The sequence below is a fragment of the Falco peregrinus genome, chromosome 1, assembly GCF_023634155.1.
Source record: "Falco peregrinus isolate bFalPer1 chromosome 1, bFalPer1.pri, whole genome shotgun sequence".
Lineage (NCBI taxonomy): Eukaryota > Metazoa > Chordata > Aves > Falconiformes > Falconidae > Falco > Falco peregrinus.
Genome location: NC_073721.1, coordinates 124,591,085 through 124,611,846, shown reverse-complemented (window position 1 = coordinate 124,611,846; position 20,762 = coordinate 124,591,085). Strand labels below are relative to the sequence as shown.

General features: G+C 47.1%; 1 protein-coding gene across 3 annotated transcripts in view; it reads left to right on the top strand.

The window, feature by feature from the left end:
* Positions 1–20,762, top strand: part of IGDCC4 (immunoglobulin superfamily DCC subclass member 4) — a 101,458-nt gene that overhangs the window by 20,427 nt on the left and 60,269 nt on the right. For all 3 annotated transcript variants that reach the window (XM_055819312.1, XM_055819302.1, XM_055819306.1), the window contains exon 2: positions 14,568–14,897. In XM_055819312.1, coding sequence (XP_055675287.1) covers positions 14,568–14,897 — 330 coding nt within the window. The remainder of the gene's footprint in view (positions 1–14,567; positions 14,898–20,762) is intronic.

The window sequence follows — 20,762 nt, the reverse complement described above, 5'->3', positions numbered from 1 at the left end:
ACTAAATATAAAGTGCTGACTCGTAAAAGGGAGTCATCTAAAGTGCTTTGTGTTGCAAGATTTCATGAAAATGGTTTTGAAATGTTCTGCTGCATTTACCTGACAGAGAGGCCAGTTCTGCCAGCTGGCAGGTGCTCTCAGCAGTGCATCATCCTGGAGATGTTCAGGGTGGAGTGTGTGAGCTAGAACATCCCGTCCATCTCATGGGGGTCAAAACAGGATTGTTCCCAGTAGTGCCTTTTTGAAAAAAATAAATAATTTTTAAAAGGCTTTGTCCAGTGCCAGGTATAAAAGTCTTCAGCTTGATTTTTGGTCTCTTTTTATCTGGGCAGCAGCTCTACACTACTATCATGCCTGGCAGGGTGATGGCTCCCTAAAATATATCTTAGGGTTCCTGGTCTGTATGATCAATGCAAATTTCTTTCATTAAGTTCATATTCCAAGATATAAAGAACATTTTTCTTCCTTCCTAGTGTGACCCCGTTGCTCTGAGTTGTAGTTACCGTGCATCTGGTGCCCAGTGTTACAACTCCTTTTCCCGCTATGAATTGCTCTTTATGCTGCTTCCATTGTTATCCTTACCTGGTTTGGTTTTTTGTGGGTTGTTTTTGTGGTTGGTTTTTTTTTTTTTTATAGCCTGCATTAAATTTGTGCACTTTTTACAGCAAGTATCTTGGGCTTGATTTTTATTTTGTATTTGTGAAGCATCCATTACAGCTTTTCCTTGATCTTCAAGCAAGACCATCCCAAGCAAAATAATGCAACCTGCAGTCCTTATCCTGCCAAAGCTTATGAGATTCTGATTTCCCTGATTTTTGCCAAGACCCTGCTGGGCTGGGTCAGAAAGGTGAATTCAGATGCCACCCAGCTTCTCTAGAACTTTGTTTCCAGCTTCAATCCTTGCATCCTTTCCCCTTAGTCTAATTAAAACCTGCTGTAACAAATGCTGTGAAGCCAGCTGCCATGCTTTGGCAGGTAGCAAATGCAGGGCAGTGAAACCTCCAGCTAATCCATCCATGCTATGAAGTCATAAGAATCTTGTTAATTTTTAAAAAGCCCTTGATGCCCACTAATCCAAATCAATTTTCATTTCTTTCATAAAGTCATGCTTCCATTTAGGCTTCAGCTAAGAATTACAGCTAATTTGTTCGATTTTATAACAGTATAATTGAAAAAGTGATTTTAATGTCCTGGCAACCATATTCCCTTTCTTCGGTTGTTAATGAAAGAATCCATTAAAGTTAAATGATTTGGGCACAGATTCAAGTTGAATCGCCTGAATATTCTAGGGGAGTGTTTCTGACCATCTGCTGCTCTGTCATTGGCGTTTGTGTTGTAAATGGGACTGAGAGAAGGACTTCACAGGTCTTGTTCGAACCATTAAGCATAAAATATCATTTTAATTTTCTGATCTCAGTGTAAATAGTGGAAATACTCGAGAGAGTTGGGACTGTTCTGGTCTGTGGTATCCTCTGCTCATAAATATCGCTCCTGAGCTTTTCAGGGGATCTTATGGCTATTTGTATTGATTAGAGTACATCATTCAGTGGCGTTTTGTAAGTTCCTTTTAATGACAGGCGAGGCAACTGGAAGCAGAGCCTGTGAAGGAGAAAGTGTATGTGATAGAGAAGTGTTTCTCCCGCTGCCTTGAGTCACACTCGTTGTTTCCGTCTGGTTGCAAATGGAGCAGTGCGTCCTGGCGCAGGGCTGGTGAGCGTGAACAGGGACAACTAATACATTAGAGCAGCTGTTGTCATCGCCTTCCTTCTTTGCATATTGCCGTGGTGGGTGATTTAGGGCTGCTGGGCCAAGCTGACACTTGGAAGCACAGGCCTTGTATACCCAAGCAGAGTCAAAGGGCTCACGTCCTCCTTTCCCTGTCACATGCTCTTCCTCTTTCCGTTGCTGCCGAGCCTTCTTGCTGTCCTTGGTGACACGCAACATGGCTGACGTCTGGGAAGCAAAACAGACAATGAACTGGGTCATGAAATCCACTGGCGATGGCTCTGGCTCTCGTTGGGTTTGAGCCCATGCCCTGGAGGTGGATGAGTCTTTGGGTTCTCTGTTAAAGCTGGAATTGTGTCCAACTTGTTAAGGATAGCTCAAGCAGCCATCTCTGCATTGTGACCTCAGGCTGCTTATCACAGGGCTAATAATTACCCACTTGGCCAGGGTGGCTCTCCATCCCCCTTTCAAGAGCCTTGCTTACAGTGTGAACAAAAGAAAATAAAATTACAGGTGGTGTTTTTCTTTGGAAATTACAAAGCATAACCCAGGTTTCTGGCGGCCTTTAAAATGAGGGAGGGGCAGGATATGCTCAGTCAGTTTGCTCCAGAGCTTTATGTTGCATTTTCCATATAGGAACTTGAGTTGCAAAGGCTGAAGTATCGTCTGGTAGAGAGGATGGGATTTATTTGCTTGGAAGATTGGCTGCTAGTTTGAGACCTGCCACGGAGACACTGTTTCATTCCTGTGTGCGTTTACTTTTCCCAAGGTTTGAAATTGGGTATGATGAGTTCTCCCCCCACCCCCGGGTGGTGAGAAATCCTTGCTGTTGGAGCTGAATATTTTTCAGTTTAACGTGTTTATATTTGTATCTTTGGAATATACAAACCCATTAACTGAGGGGGAAGGAGCTACAAAATATACTTAGAGTTTTAACTGTAGCCCGCAGGTGAAGGATCTTTTGTGTATTTTATTTGGTAATATTAGTTTCTGGTTAAGTGACTATTCTCAAGAGGCCCGATACTGAAACTTGTATCATATTGCATACTTTTAGCTTTCTCAGGCGTGGAGAGATGAAAGTATATCCTAAAAATATGCTAAACTTGAACTATTTAAGTGCAAAAATAGGTAACATTGTAAGAGGAGATGGTGTTTCAGATTCCCTGTGTGGTTTGCAGATCAAATATGTGTATATGATGCATGAGATAAAATCAGAAATTTCTACATCTAACAAAAGCAAAATGATTTGGTTTCCTTTCCAACATCAGTGAAAATGCAGGAAGTAGTTATGTGTTTAAATGTTGTCCATGAAATCATGCAAATCTAAGCCAGTCATTTTAGCATGATGTAGTCCTTTAAAATGGCAAATATCAGGCTTATTCAGCTCAGACCACTGCTCAGCAGCAAAATTACAGTCACTACAGCAAATGGGCCTTCTAATGTTAACACCAGCAGATAACAAAAATAGCATTTAATAACTTTCATTAGAGTTAGTGTTTCTAGGGCTTTGGGGCTTTGCTCTTTCAAATAATTTACATAATTTGCAGGTACAAGCTGCTGTGCCAGACTGTCCATCTGATTCTGTCTCTGATCAGAGCATATTAATGCACTTGTTTGATGGTCTGTTACCAATAATTACCTTGGATTGCATTAGGAGCATTTCCAACATTGCATCTGGTCTGTATTTTTCACTAAGTGTATTTCAGGGCCCAATTACAGGACTCTGATGTGTTATTGTTCCAGTGCGCTTGTTCAAGCTTGTAATTTTAATATGCTTCTACACTGTAAATTTATGAATGCAAACCCAAAGCTCTGTCCTGAGTTCCCCATGCATCCTGCGCTTGCAGCAGTTTCTGCAGAGATAGTCTCAGCTGCTTCTCATCAGCTTTTTAAGAAGGGAAGGATGACAGCTAGGAGATGGAGGCTTCCTCAGAGATGTTTACAGGGCAAAGCCTGAAGTTCAGTGTGCTTGGTGTGGAGCAGGTGGGAAAGGGACAGAAACAGCTCAGCCCTCCCTGGCTCAGGTAGTATGGGATCTTGTGAAGAGTTTTTTCAGCAATTTCAGTATTTAAGTCACTTTGACATTAAATAAGCATCCTTCAATGCAAGGGAGGCTAGTGCTGATATTGCTGTACCCAGGGGCAGTTCTCCCTGTTCCGCTCTCTGTCGTGCGAGACACCCTGGAGAGGAGACCTGAAAAAGGCTGAGTTTAACACGTCTAGATTTTGGCCTGCTCTAGACTTCATCGGCTGTTTCAGAAGCCTTTCTGGGGTCAGAGAGGAGAAAATACAAAGCCTTAACCTTTGTGAAACAGTTAAGCACTTTACCATTATGATTGTCATTGACAGTTCAACATGATGAATAAACTATTACTGCTTTTGATTTGTTTCATCTTTCTGGACCATTTGTTTGCAGGGGATACATCAGAGAAACACACATCTCGGTGAAACTGAGCTCAGTCTTGAGAACTGGTTTTGTGTTTATCCCTATCTGCTAGGCATCATCTGTAGATACAGATAAGGTGTTTGGGCAAACCTGATGCTTCTAGAGAAGCATGAGAACATGTAGTCCTTCCAGGAAACCAGCTGATAACTGGGTTGGAGTCTCCAGGCTTACGTGAACCATGGGTTGGTGGCTCTGGTGGTCTTGGGTGGCTGAAATGAGCAGCTGCAGTTCCAAGTTCAGCGTTGGGAACATCAGAAGTATCTTTATAAATACTTAGGTGGGGACCTTTTCAGCTGTTTTATTTCCTTGATGCCTGGTATTTTATATTTATACACAAAGATATTCAGGGCTTTGACAGCCTTTGCTTTTATCTAAGTGAATCTAGTCATTAACCTGTCGTTGTGGTTTAACCCCAGCTGCCAGCTAAGCACCATACAGCCGCTCGCTCGCTCACTTCCCTCACAGTGGGATGGGGGAGAGGATCAGAAGAGTAAAAGCGAGAAAACTCATGGGTTGAGATAATGACAGTTTAATAGGTAAAGCAAAAGACGCGCATGCAAGCAAAGCAGAACAAGGAATTAATTCACTACTCTCCATTGGCTCTCAGGTGTTTAGCCATCCTCAGGAAAGCAGGGCTCCGTCACACATAATGGGAAGACAAATGCCGTAACTCCAAATGTCCTCCCCTTCCTCCTCAGCTTTATATGCTGAGCATGACATGGTACCCTTTGGTCAGTCGGGGTCAGCTGTCCCGGCTGTGTCCCCTCCTAGCTTGTGCACCACCAGCCTGCTTGCTGGTGGGGTGGGGTGAGGAGCAGAAAAAGCCTTGACTTTGTGTAAGCACTGCTCAGCGGTAATGAAACCATCTCTGTATTATCAATAGCTTCTAGCACAAATCCAAAACACAGCCTCATACTAGCTACTATGAAGAAAATTAACTCTATCCCAGCCCAAACCAGCATGCCTGTTTACCTTAATTATGGCTTTAGATAGTATCGGTCTCTTCAGGTGTGACCTATAAACAGTGATGTGGCATTGCATGTGTTTTAGATTATGTTTCTTTCATGCTGCCCCTTCTGTTCTCTTGTTTTTAACTAGGGGTCTGAACAGAACAAAGGCAAGAAGCTCTTGCCCAGCACTGTTTTTCAGGGGGAGTTGCATTCAGAGCATGCTACAACTGATCAATAAATTGTGATTAATTTACCTTTTCAATGGAAGGGCTTTGTATACATGTGAAGATATAATAGTGCACCACTATGAAGTGAATGGGTTGGATCGATGTTCTGAAGCCACAAAGATGTTAGATGCAAAGCTCTATAATTAGGTGAAGTAGAGCTGTAGGAAGGGTATTTTTGTGCATGCTGCCTCCACTGATCTTGTTGCAGTAACTGAGTTCCCTTTTGACCTTTCCAGGGATGCACAGCTCACCTGCTTGAACAGATACAGTTGATAGGACTCAAATGTGTTTGCTCCCTTGTGACACTTTGCTCATGACCCTCCTAAAGCTTTAGAGCAACGCATGTCATCCTGAGAGCATATTACAAAGTACTTCTGTCTAAAGTGCAGGTCTAGAGTTGTCTGTAGCTGTTGAGGCTGGCCTAGGCTACGGGATGGCCAAGCCCATGCTCAGCAGCCAGCTCCAGGGCGTTTCCACGGGACTGTGCACGGATAGAGCTGAGCTTGGCCTGGCAGTGCTCATCCTGGGTCCTGGTGTGTACCGGGACATGAGGGGCACTACAGGGCTCCTGAGCCCGCACTGGGGAGTGACCATGACACTGCACGCTCCTTCCATGCAGTGGGTCTGTGCTGGCTGTGAGGGGATCGCTCCTGCTGTGGCCTCGTACATGGCTCCTTGACGTGGGGACAGTGTGACAGTATTTTGAGTGCAGTCTCTTGCTGCACGCAGTGCCAGCCTGGCACCCAGCTGCTCGTGAAAGGCTGGGATCTGCTTAGTGACAGGGGATGATCTGAGAGTCCCTTGCTGCCAGCTGGATAAATATTCTTGCAGCAGTGGGAGACGTTGCATTATTAAATAAACCATCTAGCTTGCTTATATGCAGAATTAGGATAAGCCCCGCTTCCTACGGGCGAGCGCTGCTCAGTGCTGAAACCACTCTGCTGTGTGTGGATATCGAGTGTTAATAAAATGGTCTTTCTGGCAGCCCTGGAGATAGTTTTAGGAGCCTTCTGTTCCAGAGAGGCTAGTGGAGACTGAAGGCGTAACTTTCTTATTCTTAGCTTGTTTGTGTTGCCAATACAAGGTGGAAAGTTCCAGTAACATCTGGTAACTGGGAAGGGAATGTAGGGATCTTGACCCCTCCATCTCACAGGCCTCATTACAGTTGAGTGGAAGAATGTTTTCTGTTTTATTGTGCTGTGGGGAGGCTGAAGACCTGATGCACAAGGGAACTGAGGTGCCCAGCTTCTCTTTAAGCCTCGTGTTCTATAGAGATCACGGGAGTGGGGTGCTCCTACCCCAGAGCTCCTGTGGTTCTGCTTTCAGTGCTGATGTTGCTGAGCACCCAGAATGCAGACTTTGTCAGAGACCTCTGTCCAGATTTCTTTCTGGGTCATCACTTGCCAAGTGCAGTTGCCCTAAAAACAGGCTGAGACCAAGCTATTGACTTTTAATTGTCAATGCATAAGTTTCCAAGAAGAAAGAGGGCTTTGTGTTGCTTTAATGGGGACACAGTGAAGTATAGTCGCTCTTTGAATTAGACAATGAGAAAGTAAAGATTTTCTGCAGCTCTAAGAGTGTCTGAAGAGCATCAGCAGAAGGTTACATTGAGCAGAACAATGGCACAGTAGTTGGCTTGCTGAGAGGTAGGAAAACCCTTTGGAAGTAATAACTCCACTTTTCTTCAGTAGTGTTCACTCCCGATTAAATGAGATTAATTGTGCTGTTGAGTTCCACAAGTTCAGCGTCCAAAATAAATACATAAATTAAGACAGGCAACAGTGCAAAGGCTCAACTGCAGTTTGAATTCCTGCCACCTCCTGTGGGATGTGGAGGGGAGAGAGGAGCCCTTTCCTCTTACTGCCTGATATCCTGCAGAACACACACAACGACTGAACGCTCTGCTCGCCTTCCCTGAGCTGCTTTCCTTGCTCCTGGGAAGGTTTTCTTTGGCTGGAGCTCTGCAAGGTGCACAAGCCAGTTCCAAAGCGCCAGATGTGTGTGGAATAGGAAACGCGCTGGCCAGGCTCCAGGCTGTGGGACCTGCAGCACAACAGCGGCTCCCCAGGAAAATCTCTGGCTGCCAAAATCTAAAGTGATGTCAGCTCTGGAAGTGTGTCAGATTAAAAACCCTTGTACTTTGCTCTCTGTGAAGTATTAATCTCCCAAGGCCTGTGCTGTAATGGGTCCTGTCTGGCTCGGCGCAACTTTATTTGTTTTGGGCTGGAAGTGTTGGAGGGTTTTCGCGTGAAGGCACTGGAAGCTGTCAGTGGTTTAGCTGCTTTGGGTTGAGTGCTGCCCTTGAGTTGATCCTGGGGCCTCCCCTGCCTTGAAGAGAAAGTTTAAGCCTTGTAATTGCCAGGTTGGATGTTTGTAGGAATGATTGTGCCTCGGGACCTTGTATGTGCCTAAATCTCTTTGACTTCCCCCAGCTGAATCTGTTGAAGAGAAGGTAGTGCATGTCCCCAAATGCTACCTTTCTGTCTGCCTTTGGGACAGCCTCTTTGGATGGTGGCATGGCTGGTGTCAAGGTTGTGGCCATGATGGAGAGCTGTTGAGACTGTCCTCACACCAGCCAGAGAAGAGCCTGAGCTGTGGTGTGTAACTAGAATGGGTTTATCTGCTGAGTTTATGGCAGCTCTGCGTTTGGATCTGGGGCATATGCTGGCTGTCTGAAGTGGCATGGCAGTGCTGTGTATCCCCATGGTGATGTGCCATTCGGGAGCTGGCAGTAAGCTTGCTCATGGAGCTTATTGAGGGATTATGGATCAGATGATTCCAGCTGTGCTAGGTGCTGTAAAAAAAAAAAAAAAAAAAAAGGCAGCATAGATACACCAGTGCTCAGAAAGTAATGACTTTTGGTTTATGCCTGTATGTTTTGCTTTTAAAGTAATTACTAAAACACACCTCATCCTCTTCCAAACAAAGCCATTTGTCTCCTGTTGAACAGTAACCTTTTATTTGCTTGTGCTGTGTAACAGAGCTCAAGGACATGTTTACTGCTGATAGCCAAAATGTCACCAGAACGAGCATCTCCCTTGTCTAGGTCTTCCCTCCTTGATTTAAGTGGTTAAATCCCAGGGAAGGGAAATAATCCTATGTACAAGGAGACAAAGGTGGTTTTGTGCTGTTATCAGCCATGTAGTATGAGCTCCCAACAGATCTATGGGCTCTGAGGGTCTTGCCTCTGACCAAGTAATTGCATTGTCAGGAATCTGTCAAACCTTACCGTATTGCTAACTCATGCTTCACCTGGTTATTTATGGTTTTGAAATTACAAAACCAAGAGAACTCATTCTTTTTTCCCTTTGCTCAGTGGTAAGTTGGGCTATTCCTGCCTCTGATGTTGGGGAGAGGAGATGATAGTAGTGGTCTTTGGCTGTACGTTGAGATGTGTGATTTGGGAAGGGAGACGTTGGCTGGTTTAACATGGATTTTCAGATGCCTGCTTTGGGGCTGGAATGCAAGCCTGCTGCTGCCAGGGGCTGTGCTCCCATTGAGGGCAGAGGACAGCTTCATGCCTTGAAGATTTTACAACCTTTGTTCATCTGAAACGCCCTGTTTTTTATGCTACTCAACAGGAGACTTTTTAATTTACTTCAGTGGGCCTGGACACTGGAGATGGCTGGCTGGCTGATGGAAGTAGGAAACAGATGGGAGAAAAAGAATAATTTTTCTCTGGGACTGTTTTTGTGCATAATGTAGCCTGGAGGTTAGCAACACAGGAGAGAGTAAAAAACCCCTGCAGAGCCTGGGTCAGGAAATATAATTTTCACGGGAACAAGATGCTTTTAACTTGCTGCATCAAAGACCATCCATTTTGGGGCACGCTCTACCTTTGAATACATCTGCATTCTCCCAGAACTCTGTGTATATGAATGCACGTGCATGTGGTAAATATCTACATGTAGGTGTGTATTTGCACATAAGTTTATAATCTCAAAGCTGCTGCTGTTCTTGGAATAGTTTGCTGGGCTTAGTGGAGTTTAGTATGAACTGTGCTGGTTACCTGGGTCTGGGATGGACACAGACTGTGCTGTTCCTCTCTCCTTGCAACTCACCACTCTGGTTTTCCCCCTTTTCCCCCAGAGAAGTGTTTTGAGATGCTCCCAGTTGTGTTGAGTTGTTTCTGGGTAGTTGGTAGACAGGTGGTTTTGTGTGCTGTGATGTAAAAGCCCGCTTTGAATGTATATGTGAAGTTGTCCATTGAAGGGCAGTGCTGTACAGGATTCCCTGGCCTCCCTTTAGAGATCCATGACCTGGACAGTTTCAGTTCTGCTGGGTGTTGATGCTTGTAACTACATCTAGGAGGAGCTGAAGGCAAAAAGCTCTCCGGCTCTAAAGCACAGGTCTGTAGCTGAAACACCTGCCTTCAACTGGTATGTGAGAAGACCTTCCAGCTTCTGACTTGGAAGCCCACCTGCATGTTATCGTTGTCTGTTGGAGTAGCTGTGTTTGCTGTATGAGGCAGGTGGCTGTTCCGGGTAGTCTTCACTCCATTCATTACGGTTTTATCTGCAGCAGGTAGGAGGGTGAAGGTGAGCAGGAGGCTGGGCGAGGATGTGGCTGTGTGTTTAAACAGGGTCTTATCCATTCCTGTCACTATATGATGAAGAATGGAGGTTGGAAATAGTCGGCAGCTTCTGTAAGCACTTAACGTTCCTGATTTCATTTGTCTTTGATCTCACTTGGACAAATTTTACTCTCTTCTGATCCTTTCCCTTGAAGGAGCTTTTATCTCATTGTCAGGCTTGCTAATTTAGTACAGTGTTTTGAACCAGACCTCCTCCTATGTTTCCAGACCCTGGAAAGTATTTTTTTCCTTAATCAAGGAGTGTTTATATGGTTCTTTGAACATCTTAGGGCAAGAGTCATAGTGGGGCTTTTTGCAATGCCAGGGCTGGGTCTTGGGCCCTGCTGCTCCAACCTCTGTACATGCAAATGGCCTGTCCCCAAAAACCTGCAGTATTTTGGGGCCAAAAGGGTGGGAAGGAGAGCTGGATGATTCAGGACAGGTCAGAGCAGCCTGATGTTGCTTGGGGACTTCATTTACCCAGCTGGAAACCTTCCTAGGCCGCATTAAGTGACAGACAGCGATGGGTTATCACGTGTGTTTGACCTGGTCATGGTCTTCTGCCAGGTGCTTGGTTTGAGCTCTGAGGGTTGTGAGTACATCTGGGTTTTTACGTGGCTTTTGGTCTAGAAACACTTTCGGTGCTCCTGAAATAAAGAGCAGTAGTTTGAGTATGGTCACAAGCTCTCACCATCACGTGGAGCCTGCATTGCTTGGTGATGCAGTAGGCACTTGCAAGTAGAAATACACTGATACCCTGGGGGCTGGTTGCTTGTCAATGGTTTCTGCTGTTACTGGATGGATTATGTGGTGGGAACAGGTTTCCAGAAAAGGAGTAACTATTGGTCTTTGAAGATGTTGTGCAATCATGTGTTCATTGGTGTGAACGTATGAGAGAATGCAACCTCCTTGGGTCAATAGCCAGGGAGATGGTATTGTCATGACCAGCTTAGCAAGCGCACCAAATCTTGATGATGGACACAGACCACTCTGGTTGCTGGTGGAGGATCCTTTGCTCCTGGTGTTGATATGTTCCTTGGTGAGTGTGCTCCTGAGCTGTGGCAGAACAGTCACCTGCGAGGTCCAGGCTTCAAATGTATTTCCCTTCAATGGTCTTTTCTCCTCTCTTGGTATAGCAGAGAGAGACCTGAACCAGGTTGTTGGGTTTGGTGTGGGTGAGCTCTGCAGTCCAGCACTGAGTTTTGTAACTGGCCCTTTTTTTCCTCTAACACACCAGCCAGAAGCTTGGATCCAGGTGGGTTTTGGCTTTGGGGAAAAGAACTGTGTGATATTTAGGGATATAGAAACATCATCACGTGTTTTTAAAAAGCAAATACTTCAGCTGTGATGCAAAGTGTGGAACTGTCGAACTGTCTGTTCTTACTCTGCTGCAAGCAGGTTGAGTTGATTTTTAAGGGATTGAAGTTTGAGAGGCTGATAATTGCTTCTTACCGACCTGGCTGGCGTGGGAAGCTGCACTGCAGATCTCTGCTCTATTCCTGGCTGCCTGAGCTTGCGAGCTGTCCCCTTGCGCTTCACCTTTTGAGGAGGAGTAGTATTTTCAGCAAAATGCCTTTTTAATTGCTGTCTGAAGAAAATCTAAAATAGGACAGATATACGGGCCATTTCCCCAAGTGATGAACAGGAGTGCCTGGCATGGCGCAGGAGCCTGTGGAGAATATAAAGACAGGAGGAGATCCCGTGTGTGTGGTGGCAGAGGGCCCATGGGATGCGCAGCGTGCAGAGCCAGCCCACATGGCCATGCCCACCCAGCCCTGCTGTGTTACGGGAGGGACGGTGTTGAAGGAGGGTAAGAGTAGCCACAGGCATCATTGGTGCCCATAATGCTGGTGCTGCACAAGAGCTGTCCAAGATGCACTGATGTGTCACTGCTGGCAGTGATGTGTAAAGAAGGGGTTGAGGGGAATGATGCAAAGAGAAAGCTGGAACCATCGGCTAAGGGGACTGGCTTGCGACTTGAGTTAGTTCCTTGTTTCCTCAGTCTCTACTTGTGTTTCTAAAGACAACAAATTTAAGGAAGGGCAAAGGTTTAAGACTTTAGCCAACAAAGTTTCAACATCTTCTGAAATAAGCTCTGCATCACATGCCTCAGCCTTTGCCTGAGCAGCCCTGCCTCCCTGGAGGTGGTGTATACACACAGGCTGACTAATCTCCGTGTGACATGCTGCCAGGAGCAGCTGCTATGGGGAGAGGTGCCTTCAGAGAAGTGTCTGGGTTGCTGCACCTCCGTGGATGGGGGTTCTCACCACAGCATTCTCACCACACCACTCATGGCTCTGAGTGTGCCTCCTCAGCTGAGTTTTTCCCAGCCTCAGACTGTTAAACCTCTCCTGTGTTTGGCCATGTCACCTTCTGCAGATATATTTGATGTTAATTTGCTTTGTGCTTAATTTCTCCCTATTTCATACATATATTTTTTTTTGTATTGGCAGTCTTGAATGGAAGGCTTCCAGAGGCAGTGTCTTCCCTGAGCATTTGGGGCAGTCTTTCAGCTTCATGTTGCTCTACTTCTAACCTCCTGTGGAACCAGCGAGTGAGTTCTGTAGCTTGTGGTGATCCTCAACGGACTCATCTTCCCAGGGAGACATGAATGGGCAGAATTGCTCTTACAGGACGGCATTTGGTAACAGTCCATGGGTAGTGGCATTTGTCAGCTTGCTCCCCGGCCTGAGGAGGCTGGGCAGCAATTAACTTGCTAGGGCTGTGCTGGCTGAAAAATCCAGAAATCACATTGAGGTGTGTGCAGGTCGGGAGCTCAGCGACATCTGTTGCTTCTTGCTGTGCCTTCTTCCTGCAGGGTGTGAGTTAGCAGCACAGTGGAAGCATCTGTGTGGGAAAGCCCTAAATCCAGGGACTGGCAGACAGCTCTGTGTTGGTGGCAGCTACCACTTTGCCATGGAGCACAGTGCCTGGCTGTTGTGCTGGCTGCGTAACGTGGTGTGAAATGGGCATCTCTGCATCCTGCGGGTGTTTGGCTTTGGGGGCTGGGGGACTGTTGCCTGCATGTCCTAGTGAAGATGGTGGTGCTTGAGGCAGGGTCTGTTCTGTCCAGTGACAATGGCGATCAACAGGCAGCAGACAGGTAGGATACTTGTGCAGCCTCCTCGTCACTGAAGGGACATAGCTGGCCAGCATCAAGTTCTGGGTGGTCATTCTGCAAACCAGCAGTGATGGCAAACCTGACAGGTTCCCATCCCTGCAGGCTTGGGTGGGCACCGGATGAGACCCATGCGTGGGCAGGGTTAGGCCCTTCCTTTCAGGGGCACCTGCAGGTTCCAGCACATGCCTTGAAATAATTCCATCTCCCTGCATGTGTAATTTTGCATGTCATTGCCCCTAATTGCGTGCTTAACACACACTCTTTTAAAATGCAGCCCTTTTATCAGCAGTAGGTAGTAGCAGGTTTAATAGGGTGTTTGAATTCCTATAAAATTAATCTGTAGCCTTCTGCGATAGGAGACGGGCAGGGAGCCATGTGGTTCATATCCAGTGTTGATAAACTTGTTATAGAGGCAGGAAACATTTCTGATTGGAGCAGTGACAAAATAATTTGGAGCGGAGCCATAAAAAGAGTGGATGGTGATGGTTTGAGCACAGCGGAGATTGAAATTGCTGGTGTGTGGAAGCAGCGCTGCCAGCTAACATTGACTTAGGGTCTCTGGAGAACTCTAATGGCAAATGCATTTTATTAATGACAATATTCTTTTAAGAAATGCTGAGCCTTGTTTCAGAGGTGGAGCTCTCCTACGAGTAACGTAGGTTTGGAAATCGGCCAGACCAAGACCTGTTCAGCTTAGCTTGCTACTGGTCACTGCTCTGGCCTCCAGCTGCAGCAGGCAGGTTGACTAAGGGCATGTTCTGGGTACTGTCCGCTTGCAGCTGGAATATCCTTTTCTAGTGCAGAAAATGTATAGCTCCATTCTCATTCTGAATTTGCCTATATGGGATAAAAATGCTCAGAGACAGCACATCACATTTTTAGCCGTTCTTTTGTTGTCTTTCCTTTGAAATTAGTTTCCCAGTACATGAACATCAGTGGGAGATCTGATCTTTCTGGAGTCCCAGCTGGGTGTGAGCTCTTACTGCCAGCTCCCCCTGAGGGGGAACTGCTCCAACCAAGTTGTGATCGTTGGCAATGGTGTACCAAGCTGGGCTTGAATACCTTTATTTGCACTTAGCTGTCTGGTGGGGGTTGATCAGCCTTGGAGGAGGCTCTGGTATGCAGGCAGGTGAAGGGGAGCCATTGCTTGTCATGGGCAGTCATGGCAGGTTGTGGCCCTTACTGCTTCTTCTGTACTTGCTCTTGCTGTTGCCATTCACTTGACCTTCTTCCAGTTTTTCTTTTCTTGAATCCAGCATGGAAAAAGCAAGTGTGAATGGAAGGAGTGGCTGCTGGGTACAGTGTGGGATGGCAGAAATGATGCACGTTGTGCAGCCCTGGGGATGTGCGATGGAGAATGCAGTGCACAAATGTCATCTGAGGTGGCTGGTCACCTAACAGGGCTGAATTTCACCTGTCATCTCTAACCATATTCATGGAGAACTGTGCATCCTTTGCTGTGTAGAACTGGGATGTGATTAACCAAGGAAAGCAACCCCCACTGCTATGCTGTCTTTTCTTTGCAGGGAGGCTGTTGGAAGGGGATTCTCTGGAGCTAAGCTGTAGTGCTGGGCCTGCAAAGGTGATACTGGAACCAAACCAAGTAGTCATTTTGGACTGTAACTTGGCCCCTGTTGAGCAGGTGATTAACATCACGTGGAAGAAGAATGGATTTCCATTAGTGGAGCAGGAACATCTCCACGTGCTTCCAAATGGATCACTCTTCATCTCATCCCAGGCTGTGGCAAAGGACAGTAAATATCCTGAGAGGGATGGTGCTGAGGGTAATTACTCCTGCGTGTCTTACAGCTCCCTAGGGGCTGTCACCAGTCAAACGGCTGCAGTCAGATTTTCAAGTAAGTGTTGGTTGGGTTTTTTTTTTAATTATTTTAAATTTTCCCCCCTCCTGGTACTCATACAGACCATCTGCCTCCCAGAGAATTAGAGATAATGTGTTTATGAAGTGAAATTCTGTTAATGATGTGTAGGTGGGATTTGGGATAGTCCACAAATAAGCAGTGGTGTCTTTCTCTTATACCACTGTTAACGTCTTGTGTAACTCTCCCAGGTAAGTGCCATCAACCATGAATTAAAAACAGGGCCCTCCTCACTCTCCAAAAGATAGTGCTTGTTTTTGCAGAGAACTCGACACTTCACAGCCCTGAGTGCAGGCACCCTCTGCCTGGGAAGGTGGCTGTAAGGGTCTGGCTAAGGCTGCGATGGGCTTGTTGCCCCAGTGATGTAGATAAGGAGCACTGCCCTAAATCTGTGAGCACTGGCTGAAGCCAAGGGTCTGAGTGATGGGGAAGTGGTTGGGAGAAGGCACCCATTGCCTTTCCTCTGCATGAGTCTGCTCTGGATGATGTGGACAGGAATGCATCTGCATTACTTATGTGGGGACAGCGGGGAGGACTGGCAGTGTTTGTGATGGGGCTGCTTGCATTGGTGTGCTTTGTGCTCCCAGCTCAGCTGTGCTGGGCTCTTTGTGCTGTCCACACCCCAGAGGTGGCAGTGGATGGGCTCCAGCTCTGTGCAGAGCTGCCCTGAGCGAAGAGTGTAGATACACCGATAAAGAGTTAGTCACCGAGAGACAGTCAGGTGGACGAGTGGTCACTTGAGGTGCAAAATGGGCTGGAAACAAGCCAGGCTGTACTCAGGTGGTCTGAGTTTCCCCTTTGTCCCTGCTCTCAGCAGCTGCCTTAGATCTTAACAGGATTCTAGGGGCACCGACTGCTTTCCCCATTTGGAACAGCTTTAGTGTATTTGCATATGGCCTTATGAAAATGGTAAAGGCTGTGAACATAGCTGGGAACTGATGTACCAAAGGAGGCCTTGGGTTCTTTCATCTTCTGCACTGGGAGGTCCTGACAGACAGGATGTTGGATGTCTCCCCTCCTGGTGGCTTTTGTTTGTGAAAGCTTAGCTCTGCCTTTAGTGCAGTAAGTAGCGGAAGAGCAGGAGCTTAATCTCTGGCAAAGCAACTTATCTGATGAGAGCCCAGGCTGGTCACCATAGTGAGCAGGAGTGTTGAGGCTTTCTGTGTGCTTGGTGGAGCTGAGGGAGGTACCAGGGTCCCAGTGGGTACAGATGGACCAAATTACAGTTCCCAAACATGCTTTCTTAAAGCACAGTGCTGCTGATTTCAGGTGTGGGAGGGAAGTAGGTAAGCCGAAACAGTTTTACAATGCTTTGGTGCTAGTGAGCATGTCCCAGCATGGAAGGATGTGTCCAGCACCCTGCTTTTCAACCGTCATGCATCAGGAGAGAGCAGTGTGCTCAGGGCATCTTTGTCCATTAGCATGGTCTGAAACGCCTATAACGAGATCCTGTCCTCCCACAGAGACCAAAGTAGACCATGGCACTGGGTTTGTGCTCCCGGTCAACCTTCTACCATTGTCTTTCTGTGTCTGACTAGCCTTGCCAGGCCCCCATGGCTATGCAGGACCCAGAGTTCCTGGCCCCACGGCTGCTTCTCCTCTGCCCTCTAATGCAAGTTACTGGGCTGCTCTTGTCCTTGACTTTCTAATGGTGCATTTGAGTGGTGTTGGCAGCACCAGAACTGCAAAAGGGGGCATTTAAACTGAAATGGGCAGGCAGGGCAGGGCAACCTTTTCTGACACCTTTTCACTAATCTGAAGGTTCCTCTTCTGCAGTCCCAGCTGTTGGTCCTGGGCCTGAAGAGCTGAGCACAATGCAAGTGAGGAGCTGCTCAAATACTTTTCAGCCTGTCCTGCTGTGACAGGGTGGTCTGGTCTTGTGAGGACTTGGCAAAGCTCTCTGTAAGGAACTGAGAGCAAGTTCAACTGGAGGGCTGAAGGGAGGACATCGTAGCCCTGAGCAGAGAGGGTAGCAGCACTGGAAATGTGCTGTGGGTCTCATGCACTGGATTTGGCCATGCACATCAGCTCAGCTGCCTCCAGGTTACCACTGCTCTCTTCTGGATTCCCTGGTGAACAGTCAGCACAGTTTGGGGAGGAGCATGGAGGGGACTTGGGGAGTTTGATGCTGAGCAAGGAACGTTGAGACCAGGGTAGAGCCAAGCAGCTGTAGCTCCCTCAGTAGCTGGTGAATGCAGTAGGTGCCATTGGGTTTGGTCAGATGTTCCCAGCAGGCAGAATTTACCTCATCTCAGCATGGTGCAAATCTCTGAACTCCAGGGGAAACTTCAGAAAATGAAGAGCAGCGTGCAGGCTAGAACAGACAGCTGTCTACATGAGTGTGTGGCTCTGCTTGGTGTCAGGACCGTCTTGTGAGGTGGATATCCCTTTATAACAGAAGAGATGAAAGAAAGGGCTCTTCAGGCTGTTTTTCATTTCGATCTTTGAGAACGACACTCCAAGATGTGACATTCCACGATCTGAACCACTGAATCTTTGCTCAGTGTTCAAGAATAAAGTTCCTTTGTATTCAGGAATGGCTCCTGAAGATATTTCAAGTGTGTGAGTGCCAATAAATGATTCCTTGACCTATCAAACAGGTGAGGTTAAAAAATAACGCAAATACAGTAACAACTTCTCTCTGGTACTGTGGCTTATGTAAATGTTGATGGGCGCAGCTGCACAGCACACTATCAGGGCTGAGGTGCTTTTGCACTTGCTCAGAGCCATGTTAGGTGAAGATGCAGAGTGGATGTCCTAACACCCACTTCACACTGTGATGTGTTCAGCCTCTGCTGCCCCAAGCAGGGTGGTTCAGCTTTGGCCAAGCACGTATTTCAGTCTGTGAGCACTGTGCTATAGAAACTAGCACTCCTGATGGCAGGTGAAGCTTTTGCCAGATCAAGGGAAAATCTTTGACCTTTGCAACGTGTCCTGCTTTTACAGTCAGAAAATGTTTAGCATGTAACACCCACGGATTGCTGGTGACCCATCCCTCCTGTTCCATCCTTTTGGTGATTTGTAGTGCCAGATAAATTAGCTGGTTCCAGCCTTTCATTAAGTGAAGGGACCCCTGAGGGCTGAGAAGATGGTCGGGGGTCCTGCATGCAGATACTGTCCGGGGAGGTGGGAGGCATGCAGTAGAAAACGTTCAGGTGGATTTATTTGGCTGTTCCTGCCCCAATCCTAGCCACCCTGAATTAGGATATATTCCCTTTTAGGGATGACTTGTGTTGAAGTTTGCACCTTGCCTTTTGCCTTTTGCAGTGGTTTGTGCCTCTTGTTACAGACCTAGGTTTATTGTTTGGTGTCTCATGTGTGAGAACAGTGGAGACCTCTCAAAACCAGGAGACTGACTTAAATTGCCCTTCACTTCCCCTGGATTTTTCCAGAGGAGCATGCATAGGTGACACATTTCTCCATCCCATTCTGGGTTTCTCCCAGAAACAGGGAATTTCAGGTGAACTCTCTCCTTGTGCGTACTTGTATGTCTTCTTTTATTACCACAATAATGGTAATAAAATTTATACTAAATAATATAAAATAATAAATAAATTTCCGTACAGGGAAAGCGCTGCTTCTGTGGCACACACATGCACCGGGCAAAGATACTCATTTCTGAATGGAGAGCAGCGAGGGAATTGATTAATGAAATGCATCTCGCTTCGATTTGTTTTGTGGGTTGGGCAGAAGCACTCACTATATTAGCATTCAGCTGGTGCAAATGAGATTGTAAAGGCCTGTTTTGTTTTGTTTTTTTCTCTCCTGCTGCTGAATACAGTAGTCTATCCAAAGCTGTTTACGTGTAAGTGCAGTTATTCTTTGTGCTGATTGCCCTGGGCACTGCTGATCAGTACAGAGCAGTAGAAGAAAACCTGTTCAGCAGGTGGGATGTGTTATCCCTGCCATCAGCTTGCGCTTCTGACCCGCAGTGCATTTCCTTCCCTGGGCTGGGGTTTCTCACCTGGGGATGTGGGACACTCTGTGCGCCATAGAGTCTTGCAATGCCAAGGAGGAATATTTGGGTATTCATAATACCAAGTAACCTCCTATGGCTTTTCATACCTCGATTCATTTATTTGTTCAGCTTGCCCTGTATGAGCACAGTACTCGGTGCCACCAGGACGCTGTGGCAGGGCAGCTAAGGGCTCAGCCCAGTGCCTTGTTGCAGTAGGTGCAAAAGCTGCTGCTGGGGGATTTGGATGAGTCCTGTGCCACTTCCCTGAAGGCAGATGCCAAATGCACCTCGTGGTGGTAGGGATACACTCCGCTTCTTGCCTCTGCCCGTGCCATGCTGAGTCCGTCAGCCTTGTTTGCCCGTGTGTGCAAGGGCTTTCATGTATTTCCTGCCTTTCTTAGCACTGCTTCTGTGCCGTTAGTGTCATCTGCCATGTTTCAGGCTTGTGGAAGTCTGCATCTCCCTGCTGACAGCCCCAAGAACAGCTCTGGCACCTCCAGCTGTAAGGGCTGCTGGCTCCCCAGTGAAGGGAGGAGATGCGCCAGGCAGCAGCAAGCCCGGAGGCTGGAAGGGGGCTGTTCAGAGCAGACAGGCAGGAGTGACAGAGGTTGAACGGTGTATGCGGGCTATGACACTGTGATGACTTCCATCCTTCCCCTTCCAGTGTGACCCAGGTGTTCAGCTTGTTCATATTTTGCTGGATAAACATGTGGCTCACTGCCCACTGTTCCCCAGCATCCTGTGTGCAACCAAGGGACACCCATGCCTCGGTCCACCATCCACACCTCGTGGCAGTGGTGGCTGTGGCAAATGAGGAGGAGCGAGCAGTCTGTGGTGGCTCTTGGTGTGAGCGTGCCTGTTAATTGAACAGCTGCTCAGGCTGATGAATTAGGTCTACGGGTTTCTTTGAGCCCTGTGTGCTCCCGTGTGGAAATACCAGGGGCATTATTGTAGTTGTGGGAGGGTGTAGCTTTCTACCTGTTAATAACTACATTTGTGAAGATTTGTTAAAGCTGTTAATTTAGCTTACACAATTTATGCGAGGGAGGTTCTAGAAAATTACAGTAATTGTGACTGTCAGATGAAGATGTTTGCTGTGCCTGGAGGGAATGGGCCTGTGTTGCGTGGCTGCTGGCAGCAAGCGCAGGAGAGGTTTGGTGTGTTACTGCACCTGGAGGGACAGGCCACAGCAGGAATCAATGCACGCGGGCTCTTGTGATCCACTCTCCACAGGGAGAGCATCTCTTCTCTGTCATGCACGGTGTGCCTGGGATTTGAGGAAAGGCAGATTGGGATTTGCTCTTATTTTAAGGATTTATTTTATGGATTTTATGCAATTTATTTTGTGGATTAGGTGTATGGGTGAGTGAAAGCCAATGGCTGTAGGCAGAGCCAGGCTGGGCAGGAAAACCTCCAGGAGATGAATGCACAGGCTTTGGACCATCTGCAGATGTAACTTTCAGATGCTGATCCAAGTAGGTGGGAAACTGGCATATGTGAACAGGCAGGAGCAAGGATTACTGATGTACGGATTAGCTGGGCAGCACAGGACCTGTGCGGCCATATGGCCCTGCAAACTGAGCGCTGTTCTGGCTCTGCCTCCGCTGTGCTTTGGCAAATTGCTCCCATGACTCTATGAGTGTTTCCCTTCTGCTCCCCTGGCCTGTTCAGAGGTGAGCTGTTCAGAGACGGATGGTTTAGGCAGTATACGTGATCTCTCGGGGGGACTGAAGTTAGATAGAATCTTAGAAATACCTACTAATAATTACAAAAGGTACAAAGAGGATGAGCACACAGAGAGTGGGGGCAAAGCACTGTGGGAGGGAGCAGCAAGCCCCTTTCAGAAGGCTGAATTCCTTGCATAGACTGCATTTTCTGCCTGGGGT